The sequence below is a fragment of the Engystomops pustulosus genome, chromosome 8 (assembly GCF_040894005.1).
Source record: "Engystomops pustulosus chromosome 8, aEngPut4.maternal, whole genome shotgun sequence".
NCBI classification, from domain to species: domain Eukaryota; kingdom Metazoa; phylum Chordata; class Amphibia; order Anura; family Leptodactylidae; genus Engystomops; species Engystomops pustulosus.
The window spans coordinates 126,063,697-126,088,499 of NC_092418.1; the positions used below are offsets into that span (position 1 = coordinate 126,063,697).

Here is a 24,803-nt window from a genome sequence, read left to right on the forward strand (position 1 = left end):
CTGCCTGTCTGGATCGGAGAGTGAGCCCGCCTCCCTGCCTGGATCGGAGAGTGAGCCCGTTTATCTGCCTGCCTGGATCGGAGAGTGAGCCCGCCTCCCTGCCTGTCTGGATCGGAGAGTGAGCCCGCCTCCCTGCCTGTCTGGATCGGAGAGTGAGCCCGCCTCCCTGCCTGTCTGGATCGGAGAGTGAGCCCGCCTCCCGGCCTGTCTGGATCGGAGAGTGAGCCCACCTCCCTGCCTGTCTGGATAGGAGAGTGAGCCCGCCTCCCTGCCTGTCTGGATAGGAGAGTGAGCCCGCCTCCCTGCCTGTCTGGATCGGAGAGTGAGCCCGCCTCCCTGCCTGTCTGGATAGGAGAGTGAGCCCGCCTCCCTGCCTGTCTGGATCGGAGAGTGAGCCCGTTTCTCTGTCTGCCTGGATCGGAGAGTGAGCCCGCCTCCCTGCCTGTCTGGATCGGAGAGTGAGCCCGCCTCCTTGCCTGTCTGGATCGGAGAGCCCGCCTCACTGTCTTTCTTGATCGGACAGTGAGCCCGCCTCCCTGGTGCCTGACTCCCTAGATCAGAGAGCTCATCAGGGTTCACATAGACGAATCTGAACCCAAGTTGTCAGGTTCGCTCATCCCTACTCAGGGTGAAGGGTCACATCAGGGCCCGTGCGCCTGAAACCTGACATACAAGTCGTGATATAAGCGCAATACCTGTCACATGATGCAGTGGGGGTGGGGCACCGGGATTTATCACCGCGTCACAGGAGGAAGGAGAACACGACTCGGCAATAGTGTAAATATTTTATTTGATCAGAGGAACGGACAGAACCAGAAGACAATTGTTTCCAGAATCTCTGGAGTTTCCGGCCGCCTCCTCATCACAAGGTCATTTATATTAGTTCTCAGTTCTTTAGATTTTGTATTAATTTAAATCATTTCCTTGTAAAAAAAAAAAAAAAAAAAAAAACATCTACAATATCTGTTCTTAGAAAAGTCCAATCTCGTCGTGTTCCCCCGGCAGGTGTCGCACACGCGTGTAACATGTATCGGCCGATGGAAACAAGAGAAATTATTCGGTTAAGTCGATGTCGCGGCTGTGATTCCGCTTCATTTAGTTAAATATGTATAAAAAAAAAATTGTAAAAACTATAAGTTAAAATAACATTCAGATTGTAAATGCCGAGGCCGTTTTATTATTTTTCCTTTTTTTTTTCTTTAAACAATATTTACATAATCAGCGGCTAAACCAAAACAAAAAAACATTAAAAAACTGCACCAACTCTGTAGCAAAATATCTGTACATGTAAAAACCGATCATTGAAAAACTACAGAATATTCCAGGAGATTCAGGGTTAAATAAAAATTTTAGCAGAAAAAAAGTTTTTGGAAACTTTAAACAAGCAAATTTTTTTCTTTTTTTTTTTTCTTAACAAAATCGTCCACATTCTGCCACGTGCAAAATATTCATTATTTGTCATTTACAAAACGTGTTTGTGTTTTCGCGGGACTTTGTCGTGAGGTTGTTGGGCTCCTCGTGGTTAAATTCTATACAAGTGTTTTTTTTTTTTTTGTACTTTACAATAAACCAGTTGGTTGGTCGAGAGCGAACGTCCTGTGCTAAGAGGAGGAGATGGAGTTTTGGACGAGTGGAAATGATTTCTTCTTTCTGGTCTTATGGAGTTAAGGGGCGTAAAGCGGACACGCAATGGGGAGGGGCTTGACCTGGTTGCATATGCATCTCCATGGAAACACTACGGTGCTCATTCCCAATCTCATGCCTTATGGTGAAGACACAAACGTGATCAGGCCAAGACCCTCCGTATTGCGTTTTCAAGGCCTCAAGCGCCACTGGGTTTTTTTTCAGAAGTAAAAACATAAACTGTGGGTGCCAGCCCCCCAAATCTTTGTGTGAATACGGCTAATGGCGGTGCATGGGTTACACGCTGAATAATGAGGTCACATGATGCTTGTGGTCGCTGCACGAGGCCTAAAGCTGCAGAAAAACGGTCACAAAACCCGGGGCTTGTGTGTCTGAGGCGCGAGGCCTGAGGAGGCGGCGAGGTGCGGAGCAGCGGGGCCCAAAGTGCCGCTCCAGGGGCCAGAGAAAAATGAAAAAATGCAATTTTTTTGCACAATATAACAAAAATGTAGCGAGAGGTTTATATCACATCCGTCTTTTCCAGATGTTCCTCAGGATCCGTGTCTCCATGATGCAGAAGTTCTATTCGTCTGTGACCCAAATTTAAAAAACCTGCCTCACGCGTATAACCTGGATCACGGCGTGTTATCGCGCACATACCGCGGCTGGCCACCACATGACTTGCGTTTCGTCCGGGTCTAGGATGTGGAAACAAGTTTTTTGTAGATTTAGACTCTAAATCCCTTTAAATAGAAGCTGCTGCATGCTGGGAGTTGTGTTATCATGTAGGAGGATGGGAGTAGTTGTTGGCTCCTTGGACCTTCTCCGGCCTAATACTGTCTCCATCATTGATGCTTGGAGTTTCCTGGGGGCTCCTTACGCGGCGCAAAAATAAAAATAAAGGTGCAGGTTCCTCTTTCCCGCCCTTCGCTCTCCACATCAGCCCTTGAATTGGATTGACCTTTAAGTGCAACGTAAAGCACCAAACCCCATTTGTTGGAGACGCCAAAATCCTCGAGGCTCCACCCACGTTCCACGCCCCTCCCCCAATCCATATGTCGGGATGACTTATTTACAAACCAAAGTGACTCCTAATGGCGGCGACCACCAACCACCGGGCGACCACCAACCACTCGTACAAGTCGTGTATCAAAGGGAAAGGAAGTATTTTACATTTTGGTTACAAACACTGAGAATTGGTGCAGATACCTGATCAGACACGTGTGGCGCTCGTGGGGCAGGTACGTTGGGTTTAGGCACTTTGTTAGCTACAATTGGACAATATTTAGTGATTTTGTCGGATTTCGCGGCTCGTATCCGTACAGTCTCTTCTGTTCAGTTTGAGCCCTTTGCAGTACAATAAAGGTGCAGTTATAACGGCGGCGTGGTGCGTCCCACAGCCGGACACCGGGTCTTCTCCCGTGGCACGCGCACCCGGGGCTCCAGCTCATACTGGAATCTCAGCACCACTAGAGCGCATTGTCTGGTCATCGAAGCGCCTCCTCACACTCCTCCTCACCGCGTCGGCTCTCCGGTACGGCTGGCTTCTAAGATCTGGAAGGAGAGAGAAGAGTCAGGGCGGGCTTTATAGTGTAGGGGGCGGGGTTAGACAGAGAAGAAGTCTGGCAGCCAATCAAAGCAGCTTGTACAGAGAGAAGAGTCCATTTAGACTGATACAAGGGGGGGATTTAGGACAAACCAATGGATGAGGAGGAGTAACAGAAAAGAGAAGAGCTTTGTTATCGGAGGTTTCTGGTTACTGGGGGACGTGTAGAGAAGGGAACAATTAGTATAAAAATATATATTAAAAGGAAACCATTTATAAAATATGTCCAAGGAACTCTTCCTACACAGAACACAAAAATGATATCATTGAGCCCCTGGGAGGAGCCGGATGTGTCCTGTATGCAGTGAGCTCCCCCTGGTGGCGGACAATGTTATATTTTCTAATATTTCTCTAGGAATCATTAATGATGACTGATTATCGGAGGTCCGCTTATTGTCTGCAGGGTTAGAGCACACGTTGAATGTCTCTGTATCTGGGGAGCAGTTTCTATCTGTCTCCATGGTTACAGACTACAGATCCTGCGTGGTCTGACCCTCCCTCCCATCTTCTTGCTTCTTCCTCTGTAGGACACTATGACAAGGGGCAGACTTTACATGGTCTGAATGATCAGGATTTTCGGGACCATGGGTGTTGGTAAAATTGGATTTCAATGTTTGATGGAGTCTCCGTGACCAGGAACAAGAGAAGAATATTTTACTTTTTAGCACAATGGTTTCCCTTTAATAAAACCTGCGAGCGGATGTCGCTATAGGGACGGGAGAGGCTCATCCTGTGGCCGTGGCTATAGTGGAACACTATACAGGGGGGCGGACCCCCACATGGCGGCTCCTCTCCTCCTCCTGCAGTCAGATGCCACGAGCCGGCCTAGTGCATGTCCACAGGACGCCATCTTACGTGTCCAGGGGCGGCCATACTGTCATGGGAGAGCAGCGGGCACAGGTCACAAGGTCAAACCCCTTTAATATTAACCACGCCCATTTCCGACATTTTGGGGGGTGTTTAGTGCTGATAAAATCCTCTTACACTTTGAGAAAACGTTGTCAGATGTTTCAGTGGTCCGTGGCGTCTCCTACATTAGTAAATCTCAGCTGAATGAGCAAAGACTCCACAACTTTAATGTTAAAGGGGTTGGCCACGTCACCTCATGTTTTTCGTACTGCGTGTGCGGCGGAGGGAGGCTGTATCGATGGTTCTGCTCCACTTTCTTGATATGTCAGACATTCCTGACCATAAAATGGCCGCAGATGGACGGTCATGTGATCTGTCTCTGTCTGACCTTATGATACGGTAGTCAGGGAGACGAACTCATATCCTATCGTCACACACATTACAAAAACATGAGGTAAAGTGGAAAAATCCTTTAACCGCGCCCCTTTAAGAGGATTGGCAAGTATCATCCTTAAAAGGTTAAAGGGGTTTCCATCGCCGGTCGTACTGTACATGTCCCCGGTCAGGCTGATCCGCATGTGTGACTCCATTATCTACATGAAGACAAAATGGCCGCCTCCGCCGTGTGAGAGACTGAGGAGAAGCAAATAGAGAGAGGAGGAAACAAGTAAAAGTGATGCTTGCCCGCTGTGCGCGTCCTCCACCAGCGCTGGGCTACAGGGAATCCTTACCCTCGAATGAACATTGGGGAATTTAGTGAAATTATTCTTCTTTAAGGCTAAACAGGAGAAAACACAAAATGGAGGTTAAATAAAAATCTGTCAGGGGAGCGGAGAGCGAGCGAATCATTCACTACCTCAGGAGTGCGAGGCGCTGAAGCAGGAAAGACGGAAAAGGGAGGAGGACAGCAAGGAAGGGGACAAGATGGCCGCCCTGTTAGTGGACAAGATGGCCGCCCTGTTAGTGGACAAGATGGCCGCCCTGTTAGTGGACAAGATGGCCGCCCTGTTAGTGGACAAGATGGCCGCCCTGTTAGTGGACAAGATGGCCGCCCTGTTAGTGGACAAGATGGCCGCCCTGTCGGCTCATTAAGTGTTTAATGTCTTTCCTGTGGTTTCCTTTGAGGATTCTCGTAGAGATGATACAAGCTGCTTTGAAGATTTGGCTCCAGAGAGAAGAAAAGACACAGCGAAGAAATCGTGAGACGCTGAGGACAAGAGCCGGAGCCTGAGCTCCGATATGTGGAGGACAAGGAGAAGGGATCGGTCAGGATTAGGAGAACACGGCTGCTCACTAGCGCCACTCCGGGCACAGGTTGTGTGTGGTATTACAGCTGCAGCTAAACCCAGTTCTAATCCTGAACTCTCTCTTATCTCTCTCCAGTTCCAGGACAATTCTGAGATTTTCATGTTTTATATGTACGGACTAAACGTTCCCTTCCCAAATACAGTATATATCTCATTACATATCTATATTACATGTCATATATCTTTCTATTTATGTAATATCTATCTACCTTTCTGTGTGTGTATATGTGTGTATATTTGTCTGTGTATATGTATGTGTGTATACAGTATATGTGTGTGTGTATAGTAGTGTGTATGTGTGTATAGTGTGTGTATGTGTGTATAATGTGTGTATATATGTGTCTGTATATGTGTGTATATGTGTGTGTGTATATGTGTGTGTATATGTGTGTATGTGTGTGTGTGTGTATATGTGTGTGTATACAGTATATGTGTGTGTATAGTGTGTGTGTGTGTATATGTGTGTGTATACAGTATATGTGTGTGTATAGTGTGTGTGTGTGTATATGTGTGTGTATATGTGTGTGTGTGTATATGTGTGCGTATACAGTATATGTGTGTGTATATGTGTGTCTGTGTATATGTGTGTGTATACAGTATATGTGTCTGTATAGTGTGTGTGTGTGTGTGTATATGTGTGTGTATATGTGTGTCTGTGTATATGTGTGTGTATACAGTATATGTGTCTGTATATGTGTGTATGTGTGTGTGTGTATATGTGTGTGTATACAGTATATGTGTGTGTATATGTATGTGTGTATACAGTATATGTGTGTGTATAGTGTGTGTATATGTGTGTGTATATGTGTGTATGTGTGTGTGTGTGTATATGTGTGTGTATACAGTATATGTGTGTGTGTGTGTATATGTGTGTGTATACAGTATATGTGTGTGTATAGTGTGTGTGTGTATATGTGTGTGTATACAGTATATGTGTGTGTATATGTGTGTGTGTGTATATGTGTGTGTATACAGTATATGTGTCTGTATAGTGTGTGTGTGTGTGTATAATGTGTGTATGTGCTAGATAACATGTGCCGCCCCTTTTCTTTCCCTCTGTATTGTGGGTGCTCAGATAATTGCACTGGAAGCAGCAGAGTGGGGGATGGGGGTTCATGCTGGGAGGGGGATGGGGATTCATGCTGGGGGGGGGGTCATGCTGGGGGGGTGCCGACTCGTCCATGCCGGTATAACCTGCAGTCGTGGATTAGATCAGATACAGAAAGTCAAAGACGGATGAAACAGCAGCACAGAGGAATCAGAGCGATGATGAAACAATACAAAACAATCCCCCAAACCTGGTGGCGGCCATCACCCTGTCACAGTGTTCAGTCTTCTGCGCCCCCAAACTGCGCCAAATCCTTACCAGGGGAGCGCTGGTCGCCTCATCTAATGCCCCCTTGTCCCCGCTGCTACAGGAAGAGTTGTCATAGGGTCATTCAGAAGCTCATTTATAGGTATTTGCCCCCCTGCCCCTCCCCTATACATCCGACAGACTAAACGTTGTGTTCAGGATATTTGGCCGCCCCCTTTTTGTGGTAATTTCTTAAATATCTACAGAACCCAGAAATATTTTATGTCTGGCATGTAATAAGACGTTTCATGTGATGACCTTTGGTGACCTCAGTAATGACACTGACATGCAGAGCAGACGGGGCGCACGATGGGGCGCACACAGCAGGACGCAGCAGGACGCAGGCTCCAACATCCCCAGCACAGACGTAACATTCTGCCCGTGTGTGGTCACCACTAGGGGGAGCTGATTGTATACAATGTTACAGCTAAGCTCCATGTACTCACATTGTGCTGACCCCGCAGCAAGGGCAAGCATCGACCCTGGCAATATCTTCTTGTGTGGTGGTAGTAGCAGCAGGACTGTGCTCTGAGTGACTACTAGAGCTTTTACTTGTGGAGCAGCTTCATGCAGAGAGCAAAGCAGTGTGAGGATGTGTGCACATGAAGAAGCTACATTTTTCACAGTCCTGCAGCTACTAAAAGCATACACAAGGGTGAGATTACACAGCTCGCACGGGACTTGCTTCACATTAGCAGCAGAGATAATGCCCCAGGGCACATGGAGAGGCTGCAATCCTAGAAGATAAATGCATTTCTACAATCCTGCTGCTACTAAAACTTCCATACACAAGAGTATAATGACAAAGCTCTCAAGGGACAATACCTGACCCTGGCTGCACAGAGCACAGCAGTGTGAGGACGCACCCCCAGTGCACTGGCAGAAGCTACAATCACAGTCCTGCTGCTACTAACAGCACACAGATGGTGATTACACATCTCTCCATGGTTCCCTGTAGAGGTGCATTAGTGACCCCCGCTCTCCAGGTAGGTCCGGACCCCCATTATGATACATGCGGTGGACATAAATACTGTGAATATCCCTTTAATTCTCAGTCTGTGCCGGGATGTTGGAGCATGTGATCCGTATATCAGGGCCCCATCATGCGGAGTCCGATGGGTGACATGCAGAGAGGTGATGGCGGGTATCAGGAGGTCGCGACCTCTGACACCCCGGGGTGACGCCTAAACATGGAGAAAAACTTGTAAAACCTACAGCAGGAGCATCAGGTGTGAAAGGGAAGGTTTTTAGTAATGGAAATCCTCCGTGAGAACCGGGTCGCAGAAAAACCGTGAGCCGCGCTTGGCTGTTCGCGCGGTAAAGGGCACAGTCTTCAGCACTATGGAAGATAATAGCCAGACAAGACGGAAGCCTAGGGTTAGTACATGGTTAGTTCTCTGCTGCGGGAGACAATACAATATAAACACGGCAAGCAGAGAGTCAGACGGATCACGTCATCACAGGTAAAGTCCTAGGAGAATGTCCATCCTGTAGACACCACTAGAGGGAGCCGCCTGCATACAGCTTCATCATAGGATACAATGTAGAGACTGTCTGCGGACAGCGCCCCCTAGTGGTGGGAATAAAGCTAAACAATTACTGTGTTATCACAGAATAATGAAGTGTGGTGTCGCTGCCTGTAACAATGTAGCCTTTGCTTTCTCTGATTAGGATCTCTGCTTCTTATCAGTGAATAGAATTTTTCCTTTTTATATTTGAAGATCTCGTCAGACGTCTCTCCTAAATACCAGCTTATATTTTCCTCGTTTCATCACCTAATGATGATTTCCCACTGAAGTCTTCATAGAAATCCGTAGCTCAGATCTCGCTAAAATTGTGTTTAAAAAAGAGAATTCCTGAGGGAGGGGGGAGCTGTGTGTAACGCATCACAAAGTCCTGAGGGAGGGGGGATGAGGGAGCTGTGTGTGACGCATCACAGAGTCCTGAGGGAGGGGGGATGAGGGAGCTGTGTGTGACGCAACACAGAGTCCTGAGGGAGGGGGGATGAGGGAGCTGTGTGTGACACATCACAGAGTCCTGAGGGAGGGGGATGAGGGAGCTGTGTGTGACTCGCTGAAGAGAATTCCTGAGGGAGGGGGATGAGGGAGCTGTGTGACGCATCACAGAGTCCTGAGGGAGGGGGGAATGAGGCAGCTGTGTGTGATGCATCACAGAGTCTTGAGGGAGGGGGGATGAGGGAGCTGTGTGTGACGCATCAGAGAGTCCTGAGGGAGGGGGAATGAGGGAGCTGTGTGTAATGCATCACAGAGTCCTGAGGGAGGGGGGATGAGGGACTGTGTGTAACGCATCACAGAGTCCTGAGGGAGGGGAGATGAGGGAGCTGTGTGTAACGCATCACAGAGTCCTGAGTGAGGGGGGATGAGGGAGCTGTGTGTAATGCATCACAAAGTCCTGAGGGAGGGGGGATGAGGGAGCTGTGTGTGACGCATCACAGAGTCCTGAGGGAGGGGGGGATGAGGGAGCTGTGTGTGCCGCAACACAGAGTCCTGAGGGAGGGGGGATTAGGGAGCTGTGTGTGATGCAACACAGAGTCCTGAGGGAGGGGGGATGAGGGAGCTGTGTGTGACGCAACACAGAGTCCTGAGGGAGGGGGGATAAGGGAGCTGTGTGTGACGCAACACAGAGTCCTGAGGGAGGGGGGATGAGGGAGCTGTGTGTAATGCATCACAAAGTCCTGAGGGAGGGGGGATGAGGGAGCTGTGTGTGACGCATCACAGAGTCCTGAGGGAGGGGGGGATGAGGGAGCTGTGTGTGCCGCAACACAGAGTCCTGAGGGAGGGGGGATGAGGGAGCTGTGTGTGATGCAACACAGAGTCCTGAGGGAGGGGGGATGAGGGAGCTGTGTGTGACGCAACACAGAGTCCTGAGGGAGGGGGGATAAGGGAGCTGTGTGTGACGCAACACAGAGTCCTGAGGGAGGGGGGATGAGGGAGCTGTGTGTGACACATCACAGAGTCTTGAGAGAGGGGGGATGAGGTAGCTGTGTGTGACACATCACAGAGTCCTGAGGGAGGGGGATGAGGGAGCTGTGTGTGACTCGCTGAAGAGAATTCCTGAGGGAGGGGGATGAGGGAGCTGCGTGTGACTCGCTGAAGAGAATTCCTGACGGAGGGGGGATTAGGGAGCTGTGTGTGACCCATCACAGAGTCCTGGGGGAGGGGGGTTGAGGAAGCTGTGTGTGACGCATCACAGAGTCCTGAGGGAGTGGGGATGAGGCAGCTGTGTGTGACGCATCACAGAGTCCTGAGGGAGTGGGGATGAGGCAGCTGTGTGTGACGCATCACAGAGTCCTGAGGGAGGGGGGATGAGGGAGCTGTGTGTAACGCATCACAAAGTCCTGAGGGAGGGGGGATGAGGGAGCTGTGTGTAACGCATCACAGAGTCCTGAGGGAGGGGGGATGAGGGAGCTGTGTGTGACGCAACACAGAGTCCTGAGGGAGGGGGGATGAGGGAGCTGTGTGTGACACATCACAGAGTCTTGAGAGAGGGGGGATGAGGGAGCTGTGTGTGACACATCACAGAGTCCTGAGGGAGGGGGATGAGGGAGCTGTGTGTGACTCGGTGAAGAGAATTCCTGAGGGAGGGGGATGAGGGAGCTGCGTGTGACTCGCTGAAGAAAATTCCTTATGGAGGGGGGATGAGGGAGCTGTGTGTGACCCATCACAGAGTCCTGAGGGAGGGGGAATGAGGGAGCTGTGTGATGCATCACAGAGTCCTGAGAGAGGGGGATGAGGGAGCTGTGTGTGACTCAGTGAAGAGAATTCCTGAGGGAGGGGGATGAGGGAGCTGTGTGTGACGCATTACAGAGTCCTGAGGGAGGGAGGATGAGAAAGCTGTGTGTGACTCGCTGAAGAGAATTCCTGAGGGAGGGGGATGACGGAGCTGTGTGTGACTCGCTGAAGAGAATTCCTGAGGGAGGGGGATGAGGGAGCCGTGTGTGACGCATCACAGACTCCTGAGGGAGGGGGGATGAGAGGCTCTGTGTGACTCGCTGGAGAGAACTCCTGAGGGAGGGGGATGAGGGAGCTGTGTGTGACTCGTTGAAGAGAATTCCTGAGGGAGGGGGGATGAGGGAGCTGTGTGTGACTTGCTGAAGAGAATTCCTGAGGGAGGGGGATGAGGGAGCTGTGTGTGACCTGCTGAAGAGAATCCCTGAGGGAGGGGGGGACGAGCTGATTTCTCTTCAGCGGATCACACAGAGCTCCCTCATGGCGGGGAGTCCTGTGCTGTGTCACTCCCATATGACTCGGTGACTATAGCGGGATCTGAGCCATTGCACGGGGACTTCTGCAGGGACAGGATTTTATCAATGTCGATGCTGTGGGGGGGTCCCTGACCCCTGTGCCCCCTGATGCCCATGTGTCTTCTCTTTTTATAGGGCGAGTGAATGATTGTGTATGTGGTGCTAAGCAGGAGGAAGTAAGTTCTCCAGTAGTCACGGCCACGCCCCCTGGTTCATACAAGTTTTCCCCTAAAATAACAAACAAAAACTATGGGGGGGTGTGGCCTTTGGCGGAGTGGGTGGGTGGAGCGTTCCTGCCCCAGGTCTGTTTACTTATTATTGTGCTAAAGGTTGGACCTGTGGGACACCGGGGGCGTGGCCTCTATCATGTGATATACCCCCCCCCCCCCCATTCTGCTTTTACTTGCGGGTGGTTTGGGATGTGGCGACCCCTTTAATACTGGTCACAGAAGATTTTGCTACAGTTTTATTCACTGACCACAAGCAGAGATCCTGAGAAGGTTCCGGAAGTGACACAAAAAGTTACAAAGTTTCATTATAAGATTTTGTTTATTTTGCATATTATTTATATAAAGAGAAGCACAAAACCCAAAATACTGGATCCGGGGCCACGGAAGCCACGGGAATCCTGTGTTATAGAGATACCACAGGGGGGTCATGCAGTACCCCAGCGCGGCCACTACACAGTCTGGTGCTGTCTGCATCCGGCTCCAATAGGCAATGGGCCTGATCTCATACTGGTCTTAAAGGGGATGTTCAGGGTTTGGAAAACTTGCCTGTTTTTTATTCCAAAATCATCTGTATATCTCTGTGTGTGATATCGCGGCTCAGCGCCGAACTGCGATACCGGCAACGGCCATGGTCAGGCGGGGGGGGGGGGGGGGGGGGCGCTTTTTATCCGCGCTTCTTATCCTCTAGGTTTTGCAAAAAAAGCTTTTAAAATCACAAAAATTAGCCCGAGGGTCTCCAAAGGTGTCAATGGAGCCTGGAGCCCCTCAGGCTAATTTGCATAAATGTACAGCCTTTTTTCCTTAAAAACATTGGATTAGAAAGCTAAAGGAAGAGCAGATCCTGGCAGAGGGGCGCACACTAATAGGCCAGCGCTTGGTTTACAATCCTTCATCCTGGTGGTAGATTCCCTTTAAGAACATATAAGTGCTAAACAACCCCTTTAAGTGTCAGTGAATATATGGCAGGATCCGCCGGGCAGAGAGATAGAGCATCATGAGATGGGGGCTCCATGGTGACCCCCAAAATGTAATTGTGACAAATCTACGACACTACCGTATACAGAAGGTCTATAAGTGCTGCTATAGGTGACGCTATACAGAGAAGCAAAGCATGGAGGAAGCAGCAGGCTCTGGATGTGTAGCTAGACTGCAGCGCTGAGGGCCCGGGGCCCCAAAGGGACGATCTATAGGAGCAGAAGCCGAGCCCATCGTACCTGATAAACGTCTGAGGAAATCTTATGGGGCAGAAAACAGAGAAATAAAACAGTGACCCCAAACTATTATACATCTGCTATAATGCACGGGTATATGGAGTAGTAGTATATAGTGCAGTAGTATATAGTGCAGTAGTATAGTATATAGTGTAGTAGTATATAGTGTAGTAGTATATAGTGTAGTATAGTATATAGTGTAGTAGTATATAGTGTAGTATAGTATATAGTGTAGTAGTATATAGTGTAGTAGTATATAGTGTAGTAGTATATAGTGTAGTATAGTATATAGTGTAGTAGTATATAGTGTAGTAGTATATAGTGTAGTAGTATACAGTGTAGTATAGTATATAGTGTAGTAGTATATAGTGTAGTATAGTATATAGTGTAGTAGTATATAGTGTAGTATAGTATATAGTGTAGTAGTATATAGTGTAGTAGTATATAGTGTAGTATAGTATATAGTGTAGTAGTATATAGTGTAGTAGTATATAGTGTAGTAGTATATAGTGTAGTAATAGTATATAGTGTAGTAGTATATAGTGTAGTAGTATATAGTGTAGTATAGTATATAGTGTAGTAGTATATAGTGTAGTAGTATATAGTGTAGTATAGTATATAGTGTAGTAGTATATAGTGTAGTATAGTATATAGTGTAGTATAGTATATAGTGTAGTAGTATATAGTGTAGTAGTATATAGTGTAGTATAGTATATAGTGTAGTATATAGTGTAGTATAGTATATAGTGTAGTAGTATAGTATATAGTGTAGTAGTATATAGTGTAGTAGTATATAGTGTAGTATAGTATATAGTGTAGTATAGTATATAGTGTAGTAGTATATAGTGTAGTAGTATAGTATATAGTGTAGTAGTATATAGTGTAGTATAGTATATAGTGTAGTATAGTATATAGTGTAGTAGTATATAGTGTAGTAGTATAGTATATAGTGTAGTAGTATATAGTGTAGTATAGTATATAGTGTAGTATAGTATATAGTGTAGTATAGTATATAGTGTAGTATAGTATATAGTGTAGTAGTATATAGTGTAGTAGTATATAGTGTAGTATAGTATATAGTGTAGTATAGTATATAGTGTAGTAGTATATAGTGTAGTAGTATAGTATATAGTGTAGTAGTATAGTATATAGTGTAGTAGTATATAGTGTAGCAGTATATAGTGTAGTATAGTATATAGTGTAGTATAGTGTAGTAGTTTATAGTGTAGTAGTATAGTATATAGTGTAGTAGTATATAGTGTAGTATAGTATATAGTGTAGTAGTATAGTATATAGTGTAGTAGTATATAGTGTAGTATAGTATATAGTGTAGTAGTATATAGTGTAGTAGTATAGTATATAGTGTAGTAGTATATAGTGTAGTAGTATATAGTGTAGTAGTATATAGTGTAGTATAGTATATAGTGTAGTAGTATATAGTGTAGTATAGTATATAGTGTAGTAGTATAGTGTAGTATATTATATAGTGTAGTAGTATATAGTGTAGTAGTATATAGTGTAGTAGTATAGTATATAGTGTAGTAGTATATAGTGTAGTATAGTATATAGTGTAGTAGTATATAGTGTAGTATAGTATATAGTGTAGTATAGTATATAGTGTAGTATAGTATATAGTGTAGTAGTATATAGTGTAGTATAGTATATAGTGTAGTATTATATGTGTAGTAGTAGTATATAGTGTAGTATATATATAGTGTAGTGTATATAGTGTAGTAGTATATAGTGTAGTATAGTATAGTGTAGTAGTATATAGTGTAGTATAGTATATGTGCAGTAGTATATAGTGTAGTAGTATATAGTGTAGTATAGTATATAGTGCAGTAGTATATAGTGTAGTATAGTATATAGTGCAGTAGTATATAGTGTAGTATTATATAGTGTAGTATAGTATATAGTGTAGTAGTATATAGTGTAGTAGTATATAGTGTAGTAGTATATAGTGTAGTAGTATACAGTGTAGTATAGTATATAGTGTAGTATAGTATATAGTGTAGTAGTATATAGTGTAGTAGTATAGATATGTATAGTATATAGTGTAGTATAGTATATAGTGTGGTAGTATATAGTGTAGTATAGTATATAGTGTAGTATAGTATATAGTGTAGTATAGTAGTATATAGTGTAGTATAGTATATAGTGTAGTAGTATAGTATATAGTGTAGTATAGTATATAGTGTAGTAGTATATAGTGTAGTAGTAGATAGTGTAGTATAGTATATAGAGTAGTAGTATATAGTGTAGTAGTATATAGTGTAGTATAGTATATAGTGTAGTAGTATATAGTGTAGTAGTATACAGTGTAGTAGTATATAGTGTAGTAGTATATAGTGTAGTAGTATACAGTGTAGTAGTATACAGTGTAGTAGTATATAGTGTAGTAGTATATAGTGTAGTAGTATATAGTGCAGTAGTATATAGTGTAGTATAGTATATAGTGTAGTAGTATATAGTGTAGTAGTATAGTATATAGTGTAGTATAGTATATAGTGTAGTAGTATATAGTGTAGTATAGTATATAGTGTAGTATAGTATATAGTGTAGTAGTATATAGTGTAGTAGTATAGTATATAGTATAGTAGTATATAGTGTAGTATAGTATAGTATATAGTGTAGTAGTATATAGTGTAGTATAGTATATAGTGTAGTATAGTATATAGTGTAGTAGTATATAGTGTAGTATGTATATAGTGTAGTAGTATATAGTGTAGTATAGTACATAGTTAGTAGTATATAGGTGTAGTATAGTATATAGTGTAGTAGTATATAGTGTAGTATAGTATATAGTGTAGTATAGTATATAGTGTAGTAGTATATAGTGTAGTAGTATAGTATATAGTGTAGTATAGTATATAGTGTAGTAGTATATAGTGTAGTAGTATATAGTGTAGTATAGTATATAGGTAGTATAGTATAGTGTAGTATAGTATATAGTGTAGTATAGTATATAGTGTAGTAGTATATGGTAGTAGTATATAGTGTAGTAGTATGTGTAGTAGTATATAGTGTAGTATAGTATATAGTGTAGTATATAGTGTAGTATAGTATATAGTGTAGTAGTATATAGTGTAGTAGTATATAGTGTAGTATAGTATATAGTGTAGTAGTATATAGTGTAGTAGTATATAGTGCAGTAGTATAGTATATAGCTGTAGTAGTATATAGTGTAGTATAGTTATAGTGTAGTAGTATATAGTGTAGTAGTATATAGTGTAGTAGATATAGTGTAGTATATATATAGTGTAGTAGTATATAGTGTAGTATAGTATATAGTGTAGTATAGTATATAGATGTAGTATAGTATATAGTGTAGTAGTATATAGTGTAGTATAGTATATAGTGTAGTAGTATATAGTGTAGTATAGTATATAGTGTGTATATAGTGTAGTATAGTATATAGTGTAGTAGTATATGTAGTAGTATATAGTGCAGTAGTATAGTATATAGTGTAGTAGTATATAGTGTAGTATAGTTATATAGTGTAGTATAGTATATAGTGTAGTAGTATATAGTGCAGTACGTATATAGTGTAGTATATAGTGTAGTAGTATATAGTGTAGTAGTATATAGTGTAGTAGTATATAGTGTAGTATAGTATATAGTGTAGTAGTATATAGTGCAGTAGTATAGTATATAGTGTAGTAGTATATAGTGTAGTATAGTATATAGAGTAGTAAAGTATATAGTGTCAGTAGTATATAGTGTAGTAGTATATAGTGTAGTAGTATAGTATATAGTGTAGTAGTATATAGTGCAGTAGTATATAGTGTAGTATATAGTGTAGTAGTATATAGTGTAGTCAGTATATAGTGTAGTAGTATACAGTGTAGTAGTATATAGTGTAGTAGTATATAGTGTAGTATATAGTGTAGTAGTATATATGTGTAGTATATAGTGTAGTATAATAATATATAGTAGTTTATACAATGTAGTAATATATAGTGTAGTATAGTATATAGAGTAGTATAGTATATAGTGTAGTAGTATATAGTGTAGTATAGTGTAGTAGTATATAGTGTAGTATATAGTGTAGTATAGTATATAGTGTAGTAGTATACAATGTAGTAATATATAGTGTAGTAGTATATAGTGTGTATAGTATATAGTGTAGTAGTATATAGTGTAGTAGTATATAGTGTAGTAGTATATAGTGTAGAATATAGTATATAGTGTAGTAGTATATAGTGTAGCATAGTATATAGATGTAGTAGTATATAGTATAGTATAGTATATAGGATAGTAGTATATAGTGTAGTAGTATACAGTGTAGTAGATATATAGTATAGTATAGTATATAGTGTAGTAGTATACAGTGTAGTAGTATATAGTGTAGTAGTATATAGTGTAGTATAGTATATAGTGTAGTATATAGTGTAGTAGTATATAGTGTACTAGTATATAGTGTAGTCGTATATAGTGTAGTAGTATATAGGTGTAGTAGTATATAGTGTAGTCGTATATAGTGTAGTAGAATATAGATGTAGTATAGTATATAGTGTAGTATAGTATATAGTGTAGTATATATATAGATGTAGTAGTATATAGTGTAGTCTAGTATATAGTGTAGTATAGTATATAGTGTAGTAGTATATAGTGTAGTAGTATATAGTGTAGTAGTATATAGTGTAGTAGTATATAGTGTAGTAGTATACAGTGATAGTAGTATATAGTGTAGTAGTATACAATGTAGTAGTATATAGATGTAGTAGTATATAGTGTAGTAGTATATAGTGTAGTAGTATACAGTGTAGAATAGTATATAGTGTAGTAGTATATAGTGTAGTATAGTATATAGTGTAGTAGTATATAGTGTAGCTATAGTATATAGCTGTAGTATATGGTGTAGTAGTATATAGTGTAGTATAGTATATAGTGTAGTATATAGAGTACGTAGTATATAGTGTAGTAGTATATAGTGTAGTCGTATATAGTGTAGTCGTATATAGTGTAGTAGTATATAGTGTAGTCATAGTATATAGTGTAGTATAGTATATAGTGTAGTAGTATATAGTGTAGTATAGTATAGTGTAGTAGTATATAGTGTAGTAGTATACAGTGTAGTAGTATATAGTGTAGTAGTATATAGTGTAGTAGATATACAGTGTAGTAGTATATAGTGTAGTAGTATACAATGTAGTAGTATATAGTGTAGTAGTATATAGTGTAGTAGTATCTAGTGTAGTAGTATACAGTGTAGTATAGTATATAGTGTAGTAGTAATAGTGTAGTAGTATATAGTGTAGTATAGTATATAGTGTAGTAGTATATAGTGTAGTATAGTATATAGTGTAGTAGTATATAGTGTAGTATAGTATATAGTGTAGTAGTATATAGTGTAGTAGTATATAGTGTAGTAGTATACAGTGTAGTATAGTATATAGTGTAGTAGTACATAGTGTAGTAGTATATAGTGTAGTATAGTATATAGTGTAGTAGTATATAGTGTAGTATAGTATATAGTGTAGTAGTATATCGTGTAGTATAGTATATAGTGTAGTAGTATATAGTGTAGTAGTATATAGTGTAGTAGTATATAGTGTAGTATAGTATATAGTGTAGTAATAGTGTAGTATATATATAGTAGTAGTATATAGTGTAGTAGTAATAGTGTAGTCGTATATAGTGTAGTCGTATATAGTGTAGTATATAGTGTAGTAGTAATATAGTGTAGTAGTATATAGTGTAGTAGTATATAGTGTAGTAATAGTATATAGTGTTGTAATATATAGTGTAGTAGTATATAGTGTAGTAGTATATAGTGTAGTAGTATAAAGTGTAGTATAATATATAGTGTAGTAGTATAAAGTGTAGTATAATATATAGTGTAGTAGTATATAGTGTAGTATAGTATATAGTGTAGTAGTATATAGTGCAGTAGTATATAGTGTAGTAGTATATAGTGTAGTAGTATATATAGTGTAGTAGTATATAGTGTAGTATATAGTGTAGTCTAGTATATAGTGTAGTAGTATATGTGTAGTAGTATATAGTGTAGTATATAGTGTTGTAATATATAGTGTAGTAGTATATAGTGTAGTAGTATATAGTGTAGTAGTATATAGTGTAGTATAGTATATAGTGTAGTAGTATATAGTGTAGTATAGTATATAGTGTAGTAGTATATAGATTGTAGTATATATATAGTGTAGTAGTATATAGTGTAGTAGTATATAGTGTAGTAGTATATAGTGTAGTATATAGTGTAGTAGTATATAGTGTAGTAGTATATAGTGTAGTAGTATATAGTGTAGTATAGTATATAGTGTTGTAATATATAGTGTAGTAGTATATAGTGTAGTAGTATATAGTGTAGTAGTATATAGTGTAGTATAGTATATAGTGTAGTAGTATATAGTGTAGTATAGTATAGTGTAGTAGTATATAGTGTAGTATAGTATATAGTGTAGTAGTCTAGTGTAGTAGTATAATAGTGTAGTAGTATATAGTGTAGTTATAGTATATAGTGTTGTAATATATAGTGTAGTAGTATATAGTGTAGTAGTATAGTATATAGTGTAGTAGTATAAAGTGTAGTATAATATATAGTGTAGTAGTATAAAGTGTAGTATAATATATAGTGTAGTAGTATATAGTGTAGTATAGTATATAGTGTAGTAGTATATAGTGCAGTAGTATATAGTGTAGTATAATATATAGTGTAGTAGTATATAGTGTAGTAGTATACAGTGTAGTAGTATATAGTGTAGTAGTATATAGTGTAGTAGTATATAGTGTAGTATAATATATAGTGTAGTAGTATATAGTGTAGTAGTATATAGTGTAGTAGTATATAGTGCAGTAGTATAAAAGTGTAGTATAATATATAGTGTAGTAGTATATAGTGTAGTATAGTATATAGCAGTGATGGCGAACCTTTTAGGGACTGAGTGCCAAATGCCAATTTAAAGTAACTAAATCACTCACAGGTTTCAAAACGTATGGCATCTTGAGGACACCAATACAGTAGAAAGAAGTAGAAATTTGGAATACATTGTAGTTTCCCTTTCAAGGTCACCTTAACAGGCTAAATCACAGGCCCAGAGAAGGGTCTGCAATCATAATCCAGCTGTGTCCTCACCTCCCTGATCCTCCTGCTCTTCAAGTCACTTTAAAATAACGTGGCAAGTCCTGGGCTGCCTGTGACTGGAGGAGGAGGTCTTGAGTCCTGAATGGTGAACTTTGTGCTGGGTGATGGCCTGGGTGCCCACAGAGAGGGCTCCGAGTGCCACCTCTGGCACCCGTGCCATAGGTTCGCCACCGCTGGTATATAGTGTAGTAGTATATAGTGTAGTAGTAGTAGTAGTATATAGTGTAGTAGTATATAGTGTAGTATAGTATATAGTGTAGTAGTATAGTATATAGTGTAGTATAGTATATAGTGTAGTATAGTATATAGTGTAGCAGTATATAGTGTAGTATAGTATATAGTGTAGTAGTATATAGTGTAGTAGTATATAGTGTAGTATAGTATATAGTGTAGTAGTATATAGTGTAGTAGTATATAGTGTAGTATAGTATATAGTGTAAGTATATAGTGTAGTAGTATATAGTGTAGTATAGTATATAGTGTAGTATAGTATATAGTGTAGTATAGTATATAGTGTAGTAGTATATAGTGTAGTAGTATATAGTGTAGTATAGTATATAGTGTAGTAGTATATAGTGTAGTAGTATATAGTGTAGTATAGTATATAGTGTAGTAGTATATAGTGTAGTAGTATATAGTGTAGTATAGTATAATAGTGTAGTATAGTATATAGTGTAGTAGTATATAGTGTAGTAGTATATAGTGTAGTATAGTATATAGTGTAGTAGTATATAGTTATAGTATATAGTGTAGTATAATATATAGTGTAGTAGTATAGTATATAGTGTAGTAGTATATAGTGTAGTAGTATATAGTGTAGTAGTATATAGTGTAGTAGTATATAGTGTAGTATAGTATATAGTGTAGTAGTATATAGTGTAGTAGTATATAGTGTAGTATAGTATATAGTGTAGTATAGTATATAGTGTAGTATAGTATATAGTGTAGTATAGTATATAGTGTAGCAGTATATAGTGTAGTATAGTATATAGTGTAGTAGTATATAGTGTAGTAGTATATAGTGTAGTATAGTATATAGTGTAGTAGTATATAGTGTAGTAGTATATAGTGTAGTATAGTATATAGTGTAGTATAGTATATAGTGTAGTATAGTATATAGTGTAGTAGTATATAGTGTAGTAGTATATAGTGTAGTATAGTATATAGTGTAGTAGTATATAGTGTAGTAGTATATAGATGTAGTATATTATAGTGTAGTAGTATATAGTGTAGTAGTATATAGTGTAGTATAGTATATAGTGTAGTAGTATATAGTGTAGTATAGTATATAGTGTAGTAGTATATAGTGTAGTATAGTATATAGTGTAGTAGTATATAGTGTAGTAGTATATAGTGTAGTATAGTATATAGTGTTGTAATATATAGTGTAGTAGTATATAGTGTAGTAGTATAAGGGATAGTAGTATAAAGTGTAGTTTAGGATATATAGTGTAGTATGTATTAGTATAAAGTGTAGTATAATATATAGTGTAGTAGTATATAGTGTAGTATAGTATATAGTGTAGTAGTATATAGTGCAGTAGTATATAGTGTAGTATAATATATAGTGTAGTAGTATATAGTGTAGTAGTATACAGTGTAGTAGTATATAGTGTAGTAGTATATAGTGTAGTAGTATATAGTGTAGTATAATATATAGTGTAGTAGTATATAGTGTAGTAGTATATAGTGTAGTAGTATATAGTGCAGTAGTATAAAGTGTAGTATAATATATAGTGTAGTAGTATATAGTGTAGTATAGTATATAGCAGTGATGGCGAACCTTTTAGGGACTGAGTGCCAAATGCCAATTTAAAGTAACTAAATCAACTCACAGGTTTCAAACGTATTGGCATCTTGAGGACACCAATACAGTAGAAAGAAGTAGAAATTTGGATTACATTGTAGTTTCCCTTAAGGTCACCTTAACAGGCTAAATCACAGGCCCAGAGAAGGGTCTGCAATCATAATCCAGCTGTGTCCTCACCTCCCTGATCCTCCTGCTCTTCAAGTCACTTTAAAATAACGTGGCAAGTCCTGGGCTGCCTGTGACTGGAGGAGGAGGTCTTGAGTCCTGAATGGTGAACTTTGTGCTGGGTGATGGCCTGGGTGCCCACAGAGAGGGCTCCGAGTGCCACCTCTGGCACCCGTGCCATAGGTTCGCCACCGCTGGTATATAGTGTAGTAGTATATAGTGTAGTAGTAGTAGTAGTATATAGTGTAGTAGTATATAGTGTAGTATAGTATATAGTGTAGTAGTATAGTATATAGTGTAGTAGTATATAGTGTAGTATAGTATATAGTGTAGTATAGTATATAGTGTAGCAGTATATAGTGTAGTATAGTATATAGTGTAGTAGTATATAGTGTAGTAGTATATAGTGTAGTATAGTATATAGTGTAGTAGTATATAGTGTAGTAGTATATAGTGTAGTATAGTATATAGTGTAGTAGTATATAGTGTAGTATAGTATATAGTGTAGTATAGTATATAGTGTAGTAGTATATAGTGTAGTAGTATATAGTGTAGTATAGTATATAGTGTAGTAGTATATAGTGTAGTAGTATATAGTGTAGTATAGTATATAGTGTAGTAGTATATAGTGTAGTAGTATATAGTGTAGTATAGTATATAGTGTAGTATAGTATATAGTGTAGTAGTATATAGTGTAGTAGTATATAGTGTAGTAGTATATAGTGTAGTATAGTATATAGTGTAGTAGTATATAGTGTAGTAGTATAGTATATAGTGTAGTATAATATATAGTGTAGTAGTATAGTATATAGTGTAGTAGTATATAGTGTAGTAGTATATAGTGTAGTAGTATATAGTGTAGTAGTATATAGTGTAGTATAGTATATAGTGTAGTAGTATATAGTGTAGTAGTATATAGTGTAGTATAGTATATAGTGTAGTATAGTATATAGTGTAGTATAGTATATAGTGTAGTATAGTATATAGTGTAGCAGTATATAGTGTAGATAGTATATAGTGTAGTAGTATATAGTGTAGTAGTATATAGTGTAGTATAGTATATAGTGTAGTAGTATATAGTGTAGTAGTATATAGTGTAGTATAGTATATAGTGTAGTATAGTATATAGTGTAGTATAGTATATAGTGTAGTAGTATATAGTGTAGTAGTATATAGTGTAGTATAGTATATAGTGTAGTAGTATATAGTGTAGTAGTATATAGTGTAGTATAGTATATAGTGTAGTAGTATATAGTGTAGTAGTATATAGTGTAGTATAGTATATAGTGTAGTAGTATATAGTGTAGTATAGTATATAGTGTAGTAGTATATAGTGTAGTATAGTATATAGTGTAGTAGTATATAGTGTAGTAGTATATAGTGTAGTATAGTATATAGTGTAGTATAGTATATAGTGTAGTATAGTATATAGTGTAGTAGTATATAGTGTAGTAGTATATAGTGTAGTATAGTATATAGTGTAGTAGTATATAGTGTAGTAGTAGTATATAGTGTAGTAGTATATAGTGTAGTAGTATATAGTGTAGTATAGTATATAGTGTAGTATAGTATATAGTGTAGTAGTATATAGTGTAGTAGTATATAGTGTAGTATAGTATATAGTGTAGTAGTATATAGTGTAGTATAGTATATAGTGTAGTATAGTATATAGTGTAGTAGTATATAGTGTAGTAGTATATAGTGTAGTATAGTATATAGTGTAGTAGTATATAGTGTAGTAGTATATAGTGTAGTATAGTATATAGTGTAGTATAGTATATAGTGTAGTAGTATATAGTGTAGTAGTATATAGTGTAGTATAGTATATAGTGTAGTATAGTATATAGTGTAGTATAGTATATAGTGTAGTATACTATATAGTGTAGTAGTATATAGTGTAGTATGTATATAGTGTAGTAGTATATAGTGTAGTAGTATATAGTGTAGTATAGTATATAGTGTAGTATAGTATATAGTGTAGCAGTATATAGTGTAGTATAGTATATAGTGTAGTAGTATATAGTGTAGTAGTATATAGTGTAGTATAGTATATAGTGTAGTAGTATATAGTGTAGTAGTATATAGTGTAGTATAGTATATAGTGTAGTATAGTATATAGTGTAGTATAGTATATAGTGTAGTAGTATATAGTGTAGTAGTATATAGTGTAGTATAGTATATAGTGTAGTAGTATATAGTGTAGTATAGTATATAGTGTAGTATAGTATATAGTGTAGTATAGTATATAGTGTAGTAAGTATATAGTGTAGTATAGTATATAGTGTAGTAGTATATAGTGTAGTAGTATATAGTGTAGTATAGTATATAGTGTAGTATAGTATATAGTGTAGTATAGTATATAGTGTAGTAGTATATAGTGTAGTAGTATAGTATATAGTGTAGTAGTATATAGTGTAGTATAGTATATAGTGTAGTAGTATATAGTGTAGTAGTATAGTATATAGTGTAGTAGTATATAGTGTAGTATAGTATATAGTGTAGTAGTATATAGTGTAGTAGTATATAGTGTAGTATAGTATATAGTGTAGTATAGTATATAGTGTAGTATAGTATATAGTGTAGTAATATAGTGTAGTATATGTGTAGTATATAGTTAGTATAGTATATAGTAGTAGTATATAGTGTGTAGTATATAGTGTAGTATAGTATATAGTGTAGTAGTATATAGTGTAGTAGTATATAGTGTAGTAGTATATAGTGTAGTATAGTATATAGTGTAGTATAGTATATAGTGTAGTAGTATATAGTGTAGTATAGTATATAGTGTAGTAGTATATAGTGTAGTATAGTATATAGTGTAGTAATATATAGTGTAGTAGTATATAGTGTAGTATATAGTGTAGTATAGTATATAGTGTAGTAGTATATAGTGTAGTAGTATATAGTGCAGTAGTATAGTATATAGTGTAGTATGTATATAGTGTAGTAGTATATAGTGTAGTATAGTATATAGTGTAGTAGTATATAGTGTAGTATAGTAATGTAGTGTATAGTATATAGTGTAGTATAGTATATAGTGTAGTATAGTATATAGTGTAGTAGTATATAGTGCAGTAGTATAGTATATAGTGTAGTAGTATATAGTGTAGTATAGTATATAGTGTATATATATATAGTGTAGTAGTATATAGTGCAGTAGTATAGTAATATAGTGTAGTAGTATATAGTGTAGTATAGTATATAGTGTATATAGTATATAGTGTAGTAGTATATAGTGCAGTAGTATAGTATATAGTGTAAGTAGTAATATAGTGTAGT

General features: G+C 38.5%; 1 protein-coding gene across 10 annotated transcripts in view; it reads right to left on the reverse strand.

Moving 5' to 3' along the window:
• Positions 1–1,492: 1,492 nt before the first annotated feature.
• FMNL2 (formin like 2) overlaps positions 1,493–24,803 on the reverse strand; it is a 344,928-nt gene continuing 321,617 nt past the window's right edge. For 2 of the 10 annotated variants that reach the window (XM_072122510.1, XM_072122506.1), the window contains 2 exons: positions 4,763–4,856; positions 1,493–3,177 (listed from right to left, as the gene is read on the reverse strand). In XM_072122510.1, coding sequence (XP_071978611.1) covers positions 3,171–3,177; positions 4,763–4,856 — 101 coding nt within the window. In that variant the 3' untranslated portion in view covers positions 1,493–3,170. Of the gene's footprint in view, positions 3,178–4,762; positions 4,857–7,954; positions 8,079–12,447; positions 12,469–24,803 lie in introns of all 10 variants that reach the window. The other 8 variants (XM_072122507.1, XM_072122511.1, XM_072122504.1 and 5 more) reach the window with 6 other exon arrangements.